This window comes from Nestor notabilis, unplaced genomic scaffold (assembly GCF_000696875.1).
Source record: "Nestor notabilis isolate BGI_N333 unplaced genomic scaffold, ASM69687v1 scaffold12912, whole genome shotgun sequence".
NCBI classification, from domain to species: Eukaryota; Metazoa; Chordata; class Aves; order Psittaciformes; family Psittacidae; genus Nestor; species Nestor notabilis.
Genome location: NW_009917978.1, coordinates 53,041 through 66,258, shown reverse-complemented (window position 1 = coordinate 66,258; position 13,218 = coordinate 53,041). Strand labels below are relative to the sequence as shown.

Genomic DNA, 13,218 nt, shown 5'->3' with positions numbered 1-13,218 from the left:
AAAAAGTCCGGTGTCTTGTTTTCTGCATTTTGCTTGTTAGGTTTCCTGTCCGCCCACCAGCATATTCCTGCGTGTACGAAAGTTGTGAACTTGATCAGCCCACGTTCAAGCAAACACTCACACTCAGATTCCCAACACATTCTTTTCTCCCCTCGAATGGGGAGTTTATTCCTAACAGTTCTGCTCCTTTTAATTATAAACTCCTTTAACGAAGTAGTTCTGAGACCTTGCAGCAGGCAGCAGGAGAGCACCAAGGCTACTAGTTGCCGTGTTTATATTCCCTGTTCATCAAAGAAGTCCACTTAAAGCCCAAGGCCCAATGCCTTCACAGATGGGCATGCACTGAAATGAGCCTACGAATCAATATCCCCCTGCACAATGTGCCTCACAGGCAAAATCTAATTCTTGCCTATAAAAGGATAAAGAGTTTCAGCCCGGCCCTTTATTTTACGAGACACACACGAACAAGTTGCTCTGGTGAAAACAAACCTTACACTGACAAGTTTTGTTCATGTTCTGGCAGAGCCTACTAATCTTCTTTACTGGACCACCAGAACTGAAGATGGGAAAGAAACACAAGGGAGACATTTCCTTGGCAAGGAAAGGAGCAGCATTTAGGACTGGGGAGAAGGCAGGGTGGGGTATAGGGCATTTTCCTGATAAAACAACTAATTTAAGAGTAAAAGACCAACTGGTATCATGTATACACCTAAACCAGTTAACACACCTTCTCTGGAGTGCAGTATTGTATAAGCGTCCCCTTTGTTTTCAAGGCTAATTCAGACCTTTGGCTCATCCTGCATTAACAAGGTCATCCATGGTAACAGGGACCCTGTGAAAGTTCACAGGTGAGAGTTCCCTTTTAGAGTAGTGCAGATTTGAAATTCACAGGAAAGTGACCCGAAGATCTTCCTTTACAGATAAAAAGCATGTCAAATTATTAAATAGCAACATGAAATCCTATATTCTGAAGGTCTGTCTTTGCTCTGCCGTGAAGAGAGCAGTGTGCATTCCCAGCCCTAGCCCAGTCCCCACCTCCGGCGGCATGGTGGGCGCATGGCCGGCTCCTCTCGCTGACACCTCATGAATGCTAAAGCTGAAAGGCCTGGGGTAGTCAGGGAAGGGACAAATGAGCATAGTCCGAAGACATGTCACTTCAAATTTCTACTGTTAGAACTGCCGAGTAGGATATAAAACCAGAAAGTATTTCTCAGTTCGAAGACCCCAAACGCTGAGCGGCTCCTCCTCCCTCTGGTGTCCCTGTTTCCCTCACACGGGCTCCGTTGTGCTAGCTGTTGTTCTCTGCCGTGAGATATTTGAGGGCTGCAAAGCCATAGTGGCGTGACATATCCTGCTGGAACTCTTCCTTCAGGGTCTTGAGACAGATGCGGTATTGCTTGTTGGAGCGAAACTTGGTGATGTCGAAGCTGGGGGCGTGCGGCATGTGGATCATGTAGGCATTGGGCAGCACCGTGAACTCGTACTCCTGGGGGAGAAAGACACTGGCTGTGAGGGTGTCCCCGAGCCCTCTTGTAATGCATCTCTCCCATACCTCCACAGTCAAACATGCTCCATCACGTAACAGTGCAGTGTGAGTCTCAGAAATAACAAACTCATGCAGATAAGACAAATAAGCCTTCATTTTAAAGTTGGTTTTGCTTAGTTTTATGAAATATCTACCTTATCTTTTAGAATATTTTACTCCATATAAGCCAAATAATGGGGAAACTGTACAAAAAGGCAGGCCTGAAGGCCCTCTACTCTGTTCTCATGAGACCTCACTTGCAGTACTGCATGCAGTTCTGGTGTCCCCACCATAAGAAGGACATGGAGCTGTTGGAGCAAGCCCAGACGAGGCCACAAGGATGATAAGGGGGCTGGAGCACCTCCCGTATGAAGACAGGCTGAGAAAGTTGGAGCTGTTCAGCCTGGAGAAGAGGAGGCTGCGTGGAGACCTCATAGCAGCCTTCCAGTATCTGAAAGGGGCCTACAAGGATACCACAGAGGGATTCTTCATCAGGGACTGTAGTGATAGGACAAAGGGTGATGGGTTCAAGCTCAAACAGAGGAGATTTAGGTTAGATGTTAGGAAAAAATCCTTTACTGTGAGAGTGGTGAGGCAGTGCCACCATTGCAGTGGTGCCCACGGAAGTTGTTGTTGGAACAAGTATGATCAACCCAGAAAAGACTGAAAGCTGCTGGGTTAGGATGCTACCAGAAACCAAGTGTTTGAGCAGCACAGACCAAAATGAAGCCCAGACAAAATGGAAAAAAGTGAGCAGAATGCAATGTGGAGCCATATCCCAATTCAGGCAGCGGTACTGGTGAGCCCGAAGTGTAGCTAAGGCTGCAGTGACTTCCCAGAGACACCTATGAAACAGCAGCATATGCTGGACAGCTAGGTGCAGATGTAGCTGTACGGCTGCTCCTTTCTTACTATGGGAATGCATCCTCCCTGCCAGACAGTGCTGAAGCGGTAAATCTTTGTGCCAAATTACAATGCTGTCATATATGGGAACAGGCCCCTCTGAACTTCTGTGTGGGGTGATGAATGTACAGCAAGAGCAAAATAATCTGATGCTCACAGGCAGAACTTATTTAGCTGGAAAACACTTGGAACTAATGGAGAACCAAATGCAAAAAGAAAGGCTGGCATGATGGAGTGAGGAGAACTGACAAACTACAAACTATAAAATATGTCACTTCAGGACCTTAAAACTAAGACCTGAAGCTGCAGAGAAGGATCCACTCTCCTCATACAATCTTTTTTCTCTGTTTGCATACCAAGTCTCTAATCCTGCAGTTCAGGGACTGCCTATCCTCTGTAGTGTAAACTGTTCAGCACAGCAGTGCTCCCATCCCTCTGAAAATCCTTCAAGAACCTACAGCCTTCTAAAAACTTATAGGAGTCTGCTGTTAATAAGCCTTTTCAAAAGATGCTGGGCTAGGGTCCTGGAAAAAGGGATGCTCAGCCAATTCCACAGTCATTAGAAGAACAGGGAAAGGTTTCCTAATAACCCATCTCTACTACATGGAAACATTTCTGGACAAAGCAATGCACTTGCAGGAACCTCTGTGACTATCTCACAGGTTATAAATTCTTTAGATGGAGACTGTCATTATCTATGTATTTGGACAGCATCCGGCTCAGTTGACATCTACATGCCCCCAGAATAATAATGACAATTACTTCCATGCAGTGTGCTGCTCTGAATGATGGTAGTGGCACAGGCCCTTGGTAAGGAGAATGAAACAGTACTGACAGACACTGCAGTTGTGAGAAGCAGTGAAATAATTCAATTGAGAAGCTGCTCTGCCTGCTGGTAATGAAACCAGCCAAGCAGCTGGCAGCAACCTGATCTGTGGACACCCTGAAGCAGAGGAATGCCATACGGGAAGGTAGCTGTGCGATCCCACATCCTCTCCAGGCTGATTTTGCGGGAGAACAGGCCAATACTCATGTTGCTACAGATGAAAATCAAGCTTCTTTTCAATGTGAGAATGTTTTTAAGGCTGGAAGAGTGAGAAAAACAATTCCCCAGAGTTAGCTCCAACTCAAAGGCTTTTTAAAATATCTGCACGATGAACAACTTTGCGAAATGTTCCAGTTTCCCCTGTGTAATCTGTATGCTGGGCAAACATCTCTGAAAAGAAAAGTTAAATTGTGAGTGCTGTATGAGAGCTGCCAGTGGGAACATAAGCCTTGTTACCCAGATTAAGAAATAATAAATCATTATCCTAGCACTCTCCACAACTGATGGTTAATTGATTAGTGTTTGTAAAGTGCACTGGAAAATTAAAGTGCTATAGCAGAGCGAAGTATAATTATTAATAATAATATAAGAGGCACTTTTTTCTAGTCTGTAATAATTTTTTTCTCAACATAAGTAGGTACAAATTCTTTGGGAATGCCCTTCTGCAAGCAGAGGGCAAGTGGCTGCCAGCCCAAGGTGACCATGTGGTTTTGTAAGCAGTAGAAAATATACCTTCCACTAAGGTGCCTGCACACAAATATCCTACACTCCAGAGACACAATCTCCCAGTAACTTGCTGTATGCCTTGTGCTGCTCTGCTTCACATAAACTGTTACGAGTTGAGCAGAGAAGGATCAGCTCTCTTCCAGATCCATAGCAGAAGCTGCCACAGGAGGATACAGATAGCCAAACCTCATGGTTTTTTTGGTGGGCATGAAACGCTACTAGTTCAAAAACTGGATTTGAAATCAAACAAAAAACCCCAAACAAACCCAAACTAAAAAGAAATACCATGACCCAAACCCTGCTGATGAGCACAGTGGTTAGCTTCACATTCAAGGACAGCAGGGAGATGCAAACCCTGCCATTTCAGTGAGCAGCAGCACCAGGCTCCTATGGAGCCATAGTTACTGTCAGACTCTAAGATGTAGGTTGGTGGCAGGGATATTGGTAACTGAGAACTCTAGTGCCAGTCTGGGACTCTTGAGCTTTCTCTGCATCCTTATTCTCACATATTTTGCCCAGCAACTCCATCCCAAGTCACAAATCCAAGGAAGGAGGTAGACCAAGGCTCAGGTACCTGGATCTTCTAGAGGCTGCTCCACAGCCAGAGACTTTGGAAATACAAAGTCCTTGGCTTTGCAGAGACGCACTGCAAAGTTGAAGAAGCTTGCTTTGGATTCAATTTGAGATTGCTTTTTGAACTCTAAATTAGCATTTGGGACTCACTAACTTCTGTTTAATTGAAAAAACTTCCAGCTAGGTCTACAGATCCTCTAGCACGTTATAAAACTGGCAACAAGTGCTGTAATGCTTGGGCACGCTGCTGGGCCGGAGGTGGGCACTGCAGGGACTATGCCACTGCAAAACAACTTCTCAGTACTGACAAACACACTTCCTCGGACTTAGTTCTGCTTTTAGTGCTTGACAAGGACTAAGCTGAGTGTTCCCAACTCAAGAGGTACTCATTCAAGAGCTCAGTAAGGCCAGATGAGCACTTGGGTGATGAGAAGCCTGAAGCCGTTCTGCAGAACACCGATTTCAGCTGTTGGGTGAGATATGCAGGTGTTGTCTCCTCACCTGTGCATCCAGTTCCATGATGTGAGCTACTTTGTTCCAGCCAAATCCAACAAACCTCCTGTCATACTCCGGGCAGTCCTTCCTCACAACAACGTATGGCTCAAAGTCTGCTTCCCACTCGACACGGTAGGGGGTGGTGGCTGTTCGCCATTTGGCAAAGTTCGTTGGTGCATGCCCTTTCGTCCAGACGTGATACCTTAAACAGACATAAATGGCATGGATGTGGGAAGGCAATTAGATAGAATGCATCTTGGCAAGGCAACAAAATGTATCTTGTTAGATGAAACGCTCAAAAATAAGGACATTAGCATACAGTTCACATCATCATTTTCAAGACAGAGTGGAGGCTATTTCTAGGACTATTTCCAGAATGCTTCCTGGAGCCTCTTTGTGCTCAATGCTTGAAGACATCTAGTTGGTGAAGGATAGTGCGAAAACACTACCTAATCCTAATGTGAGAAACAATTACAAAGTACTCAGGCAGTTCATCTGCACTAAAAAGTGCTGTGGCTTGTACCTAGCAACCAAGTGGCTGTATCAGTGCTCTAAAATCAGTGTGAAAGTCTGCAGCTGAGATAAGGTCCCTAAAATCAGCTATTTCCTTCTACACCACACTGACATTCACTATCTGTTTTATATTCAATTTTATAATTTGCATGAGAGATATCTGCAGCTCTGGATAGATGTTCTGTTTTATTAGTTACGTGATTATGATGACAGGAGCCAAAGTGCATAATTAAATTAATAAGCAAAATATTACATAAAAGCTTTCTATTGTACTTTCTACATTGTGGGGAGTATCCCTATGGTCCTTAGTAAGGTAATCAATTTGATTTACAGAAAAAGATCCTTTTATATGCCGCTAATCTTGTTCAGGTCACAGCAGGTCTCTTCCAAGCACAGCTTGAATGCACCCCCTTGGTGCCAGGGTCAGTGACTCTCTCACCCACTTCTTCTTCTTACACTTTCCAAAAATCAATGACATGGGCTCTTTCTGCAGACTCATAGATTAAATAACGAAACAAAGGCATAGCTGGCCATCTGTATTGCAATGCTCAGGGATGTGTAACACAAGGGGCAAAACAAACACCCTGCCAGTTCATAATGTAAGGTACATTGAATTCACAGGGATAACTTGTGCTAAAAGTCATGAGATTTGAGCATTAAATATTTTCAGAATTAGGACCTGAGGTAATGTTTCAACCCCAGAAATCCTCATAACATTGTGAGCCATTGCTAAAAGCAGGGACGAAAAATCACACCTACGAGCTTTCACTTGGACTGTATATTTGTATGGCTTGTAACAGGAAAAACAGAGAGGTATTGACTCTCCTTGTTCAGGGGCAGTGCAGGAAGACAGAATAATTAGGATAGCACTGGGGTCCCAAGTGTGGCCCTTTGAATTCTGCATTTCTAAACTGTAAACAGGTTGCACCACTTTCAGTTATCTGGCTCAGGGAAAACAGCCCTTCTGTATTAAGAAACCTGTCAGAGAATTAATTCTCCAACGATTATTAGAAAAGAGTGCCAGATTCACAAAGATGCTTACAATGCTTAACGCCCTTTGCAATCACCTCTAACATGCTTAACCCTTTTCTTGTTCTCTTTTGGAAATGAGTGGGTAATCCACCCAGACACTAATGGGCAGCTGTCTACACTGTAAAAAAAAAAATAATAAACACAATGTGTGGTTTAAAATATGGGAGTGTGGAGGATGCTTTATCTTCTAAAATCCTACCTCCAGCATTTTGAAATTAATTATGATAATAATAATAATGACTACTAAACACTTACAAAGTGATTTGTATCTTCAAAGCCCCATACAAACTTCAGTTAATTGAGAGATCCCTGCAGAGAAGCAGTCAAGTGCTGCTGTTGTTCTAGTAACACTCTCCCACTGATTTAAACAGGGGGAAAACAGGATGCTAACCATAAAATCCATCAATTTCTTTTCACCCTGTTTGGGGATATCAGTGTAAGCTGTTACAGCACCTTAGGTATAATCTCTGTGAATCGAGGGAGCTGACCAGCAGGGAAAAAAAATTGGGAAGACACAGTGAGGGGAAAATATGGAATTGAGATTGGAGAGATGAGACAAAGTAGGAAGGAAGGAATAGACCTGATTGTATCAAACAAAATAATACCAGAGATTATCTACTTGCCTCTTCAGAGTTACTGATGTGAGTGGAAGTAAAGAGGAAGACAAAAGGATGGCTAAGGTCAGGGCAAAGAGGAAAATGAGTACATGATGCTCAAATGAGGTGCATGCACACTAATTATAAAGGAATAATTAGACTGGAAACAAGAATTTTTAGAGTTCAGGATTACATAAGTATCTGTACATACAATATATACGAGCCTACATATATACATACACACATACGATCTGCTGAAGCTGGGGCATGACAAACGGCTGATACCAAATGACATGTACTGCAAAGTAAGATATGCAGAGACCATTACACGGGTGTTCATATAGAGGAAGCTACTATAAAAGAGTGAGTCATTTCCAACAGACTTTACTCTCAGAGATGCAGCTGTGGGACGTGGTTCCACTGTCTGTACCGGTCTTCCATCTCACAGAACAAATGAATAAGACTAATTTTCCTGCTCAGGCCCTTGTCACTCAAGATGTAAATACACATCACATTTTAAGGCTGCACTCAATCTCACTGACTCCCAGAACTTCCTGCAAATTGTGAACAACGTATTTTTCACTACACTGGCAATTTCGGCAAATCCAAACAACATCATTTGATCTCCGTAAAGTGCTGATGAATGTCTTTCCCATGTTTTATAGAAAACAACTGGAAGAAAACATACCCACCACTTTGGATCAAATGTTTCATCTTACTTGTGCTATTGATTGCTTTGATTTAAAATAAAACTTCAAAACCGTAGTAAACTTAGCTAAACTTAGTGAAATTAAATCATTATTCTTCTCAAAGAGTTCTTCCTCCCTCAAGGCTTCCTGTTTCAGTAAGAAAGATGATTTGATGAAAGAAAAACTTTCCCAGATCTGTTCTTGGATGCTTAAACATTTTGCTGGCTTGTGGATGCAATCAGTTAATTAGTTAATCAGTTGTTGCTGGTTATGTTTTCCCAATGCGACACGTCTTTTACCAGCTGTGGTCTCCCTTGTGCCTGAAAGCTGTGTCAGCAGTACATTTGTGGTTCATCACCCAGGCACTGAGCAGGCACATCCTTGGGAGGCACAGTCAGCACCTGCAAACAAAGCCAGGAAGCTGGCATAGAGCAACCTGCTTCCGTGGAGGGTTTCCAAACAGCACACCTTGCCAGCCACAGATGCTCACACGCCTTCCCTTTTCTTCTGGTGGTGACTGGAGGATGTAATTGAGAGCCGTTTTGTACTTCTTAGCTGCCCAGAGCTAGGAAAGGTCACCATTTGGAAAAGAGGTGGCAAAAGCAATTTCAGTGAGGAAAAGATTGTAATCTACCACGTGGCATGAGGGACTGGGATGCTGCAGGCACTCTCAGCAATCACTGTCACAGCGGTCCTCCCCAGCTCACTCCCACCCGCTCAGCCTTGAATTGCAGCGTTATTAAAGCACCTTGAAGGTGGAGGTGGAAATTCTCAGCCCAGATCACAGCTGCTTTGTGGCTGTTGATAGATTTGAGCAATGAAATGAGCCAAAGCAAACTGGGGCAGCATTTGCAAATTGTGTTCTACATTAATATGTACACCAGCTACAGATCGCACGTCCTTCAATTCTTATTTAACCTTGCTCTGGCAAAACTCCCACTGATGTTAAAGACAGTTTTGCCTAAGTGAGACTTGAGAAAGGACCTGCAAATCTGTCTGTGTATGTAACATGCCAAAATGCTGTATAGCTTGAGGATGAAATCTGTAGAGGAAGGCCACTACTGTGCAAGCTGAAAATTTGTCCATGGAATGTAGCATTTGGAAATCCTGAGGGTGTTATTTTCCACCGGAAGGATATTTTTCTTTCAACTATGAGAGAAACAATTACGTTCTATCAACAAATTTCTTGTTAATTTGTATGTCTTTTGGACTCTTAAGGAATGATGGAAGAGTGAAAGGCACTTGCTCTATCAGTAAGTATCCTTAAGTAATTTTCCAGAGAGTGTTATGCCTCAAGTTTCTATTTCAAGTCAGCCACTGGTAGAGGCAGTGTCATGATTATGTTTTCCAGGCTCATACAGGGTGTTTGCTATGCGGCCACATGAGGGAAGGGTGGCTGCTGCAATGAGAGAGGTGTGTGATACACATAATGGGAGTGTGAGGAAAGCTCTAAAGAGGATGGGAGAGGTGATACAGAGCTCCACTGGCCATGGATAATACCTGGCTTTTTCAGAGTTTTTATCTCTAGATCTCAAAATACTATAAAAAGGAGAGGTGAACATTGTTACCTGCATTTCAGAGATGGAGAACAGAGATGTAAGAAAGCGAACTGATTCGTGTACCATCTCCCAGCAGGGCAGTAGTGGAGCTGAGAAGAGAACGCAGGTCTCCTAAGCCCCCTCTCTGTGCAACATCATAAGGCCATATTGTACTCTTCCCATCACTGTGATGCTTTACAAATGTCTGTTAATCAGACCTTACCACACACACACCCAAGAGACAGTTAACCCTGGTAGTTGCATTTTAAAACTGAAGAGTCTGGCAGATAATAGAAGTGACTTGTTCACAGCCATAAAAGGTGCCTGCTTTAGAGAGGAGCTCCAAATTTAGGTGTTCCTCACTTCTCAACTTCTAGTCAGAGTACACTTTTACCTCTGCATTAAGAAACTCCAGCTATTCAAGCAGCTGTTCCACACTTCGAAAGAGCACACAACAAGCCTGCATTTGTTTTTTCCCATAACTCAGTAAGGAAGTGAACAAATGAGCAGAGAGAAATTATTTTTGGTCACATGAGGGACATAGCAATCTGTACAGTATTTGGCAGCCAAAAACCAAATTACGCGCCCATGAATGTAATGGTTGTGCTTGATTTTGTAGAGCAATAAAAAATGATGGAAATAAACCAAATTCAATTTAACAACTGAAGTCCTTCAGTAGAGGATTATAACATTAGATAAAATGCTGAGCTTACAGATGGAATACATCCACATATGATTCTCTTCACTGCCTCTCTATGAAAAGGAAAAATAAATTCCAATAGGTTTCTTAATGGAGCAATATATACAAACAATCTTTAGAGATCATGACCACACATTCAACAAAAGTACTTTCCACTACCTGAAAGTGAAGAGGGTTCCCATGTCCAACATAGAGAGCAGCTCTGCTTTTGACTTGGGGAAGGAGAGGCGGTAGCGCAGGGTCTCAAAAGCAGGTACTATCAGAGCTTTCTTGGTGTTAGCCAGGTCTAGCTGGATGACAGACTTCCTGGTGAAGAGAAACAACAAATAAAAGCAGGAAAACTTTAAACTGAGCAAAGCACTTGGCTTTTCAAAATAAAGTGCAGAGAATGGGCAGTTTGATACCGTAAATTTAACTATGGCCTGTATTTTTTCCCTAGGTGTTTCATACTTTCCTCTACTTTTGAGCAGGGAGAACAAGAGTTCAAAAAGAGCTTGTATGTTTGACTGATCAATGATGCCCTGCATGTCCAGGGGTGCACAGGACTGATCTAGCACTCTGAGCACAGCCAAATGGTCACCCCTTTAAGAGAAACATAGCTGAATGTTAATATATACATGGCGAAGAGATGCCCAGACAATGGCAGTTCTAAAAAAATGGGATTTATCCAGGATTCAGTGTGACTTCACATGATGGAAAGTTTGGTTGCACTTTAGCCCAGCTATTCTCCATGCTAAGCTGTGCCATCAATACTTGCTTTTTACCTCTGCTTTAGAGCTTTGTCTGTCCTGCAAGGTGAGTGTTACCTTAACACCACTGTGGACCAGATATTTGCTTTCAAGAACAGTATTGTTTGTAAAAGTACTTTTTATTATCTTTTATGGCAGTGGCCAAATTTAGCTCCATCTGTGCCTTCGCCGTTCTTACTACATACATAACCTAACAATATCCTTGTACTTTTCATGGAGTCACAGTCCCACAGGTGATAAATTATCTTTTTTTCCTGAGTTCAAGCACTATCTCCCTGTTCAGCCAGGATGGTCTCTTCCCCACCAGTTCGAATTCCGGCACATAGGGACTGTCTGCTCCTGTGCCTTAAGGATTTCATTCTTGAAGAGTGTCCAGCCTTCCTGGACCCCTTTGTCCTTCACTAATGTTTCCAAACAAATTCTGCCAACCAGTGTCCTAAACAGGCCAAAGTCAGTCCTCTGGAAGTCTAAGGTAGAGGTTTTGCTGACCTTCTTCCTGACTTCTCCAAGGATTGAAAATGCAATCATTTCGTGATCGCGTTGCCCAAGACGGCCTCCAACCATCACACCACCCACCTGCCCTTCTCTCTTTGCGAACAGCAAATCTAGCCAGGCATCTCCCCTAGTTGCTCACTCACCAGCTGGGTCAGGAAGTCATCTTCCACACCCCCAAAAGCCCCCTTGATTGTTTCTTCTCTGCTGTGTTGTACTTCCAGCAGATGTCTGGTAGGTTGAAGTCTCCCATGAGACTCGGAACCCCACCATCTCTTTTTCCTTGTCCACCCCTTCTGAAGAGCCTGTAGCCATCCATTGTGGCACTCTGATCATATGAATCATTCCACCACGTTTCTGTGACGGCAATATATTTCTGTGATAGCAAATATGTCATGGCTGACCTGCTGCACAATGGCTTCCAGCTCCTCCTGTTTGTTGCCCATGCTGCGGGCATTGGCATAAATGCATTTAAGTTGCCCTGTGGGTCTGGACTCTAACAGCCCCTAGCTCATGTCTAGTGAGCCTGCTGTTATTCTCTTCCCCCTTCACATCTAGTTTAAAGCCCTTTCTATAAGCCCTGACAGCTCTCGGGCTAGAATCCTTTTCCCCCTTTGGAACAGGCGTACCCAATCTGCCTGCAGGCCTGGTGCTGTAAAAACTAACCCATGGTCAAAACACCCAAAATTCTGATGCTGACACCAGTCATGGAGCCAGGATTAGTGATCTTATGGCCTGCCTGCCAGAGGTATTCCATCTGTTCTCTCCTAACAAATGAAAACCCAAAGAAAAAGAAAAAGAAGTTACTTTTTCTTCCCCAAACTGAATCTCACTATGCTTGTCATTAGAAATAACTCTGTGTCGATTTTCCTTTCATTATCTTCATATTTCATAGGAGAAATATGCCTCTTTCTCTCTGTCAAAGTCAGTTCCCTCTAACAGGATTCACTGTCCTGATTTTTATGTTACTGCAACAAGCAATCAAGGACAATGTTGACAAGCAGCAAACTCTCTACAGCCTTTTAAGATGAAGGAATTGGGATCACTGTCATAATAACAGAAGAACCAAACAAACCACTTTTCTTGGCCTAGAATATCTAGAATTCATTTATAGTGCCATCAGAGAAAAAGAAGAGGAGCAGGGCTATTTAATAAAACCTGGATTTTAGAGAATTCACACCACCCTATAGGCCTGTTCTATAAAAAGAAGTCTGTTATCAGCACCTTACTGCAAAGTTTGCATTGTTTAAAGAAGCCCTGCCACACTTCAGTGAACTTTTCATAACTGAAGGATTTTAACGGTATCTTATAACTTTTTTGCACTTTCTTCACTACCTTCTCCCTCACCATCACTAATGGCCAAGATACCTGCTTGTAAATAGATGACTCCTTCACAGTCAGCCTCCATGACCTTCCAGAACAATTGAGTAGTGCCAGCATCTAGTCTTTATGATGCTTTTAATGTTTCTCCCCCTTCACACCTTCTCTGAGAGCAGAGGACACTGACATAGTTTCTCTTTCAACATCTCAGGCTTGCTGGTCTCTGTGTAATCTATCAGACTTGAGTGGTACATCTTTGGCAATTCAGTTCTAGGAAGGAGCAAGCAACATTTGCAGTGATGCTCATCATTTGGGCTGTGTAAGGAAATAGCAGCTTCCATTTATGGCTGTTACTGTCTCTTTGTTTGATGGGGAGCTCAAAAGTACCAGGCAAAAATCAAGGCCATGATGTGCTTGGCACTGTCAAGGAGGAAGAAACAATCCTGTCCACCAAGAGACAATGAAGCTGAACAAAGCTGAAGGAGGTATAGGTATTGTTGCGGTTTAAGCCCAGCTGGTAACTCAGAACCACACAGCCGTT

The 13,218-nt window shown here is 43.3% G+C and overlaps 1 protein-coding gene across 1 annotated transcript in view; it reads right to left on the bottom strand.

The window, feature by feature from the left end:
* Positions 1-910: 910 nt before the first annotated feature.
* LOC104401796 (glycosyltransferase-like protein LARGE1) overlaps positions 911-13,218 on the bottom strand; it is a gene marked incomplete at its 5' end in the record, with an annotated part of 61,977 nt that continues 49,669 nt past the window's right edge. The window contains 3 exons of the mRNA XM_010009493.1: positions 911-1,486; positions 5,055-5,250; positions 10,276-10,422. Of these exons, the coding sequence (XP_010007795.1) occupies positions 1,289-1,486; positions 5,055-5,250; positions 10,276-10,422 (541 nt within the window). The remainder of the gene's footprint in view (positions 1,487-5,054; positions 5,251-10,275; positions 10,423-13,218) is intronic.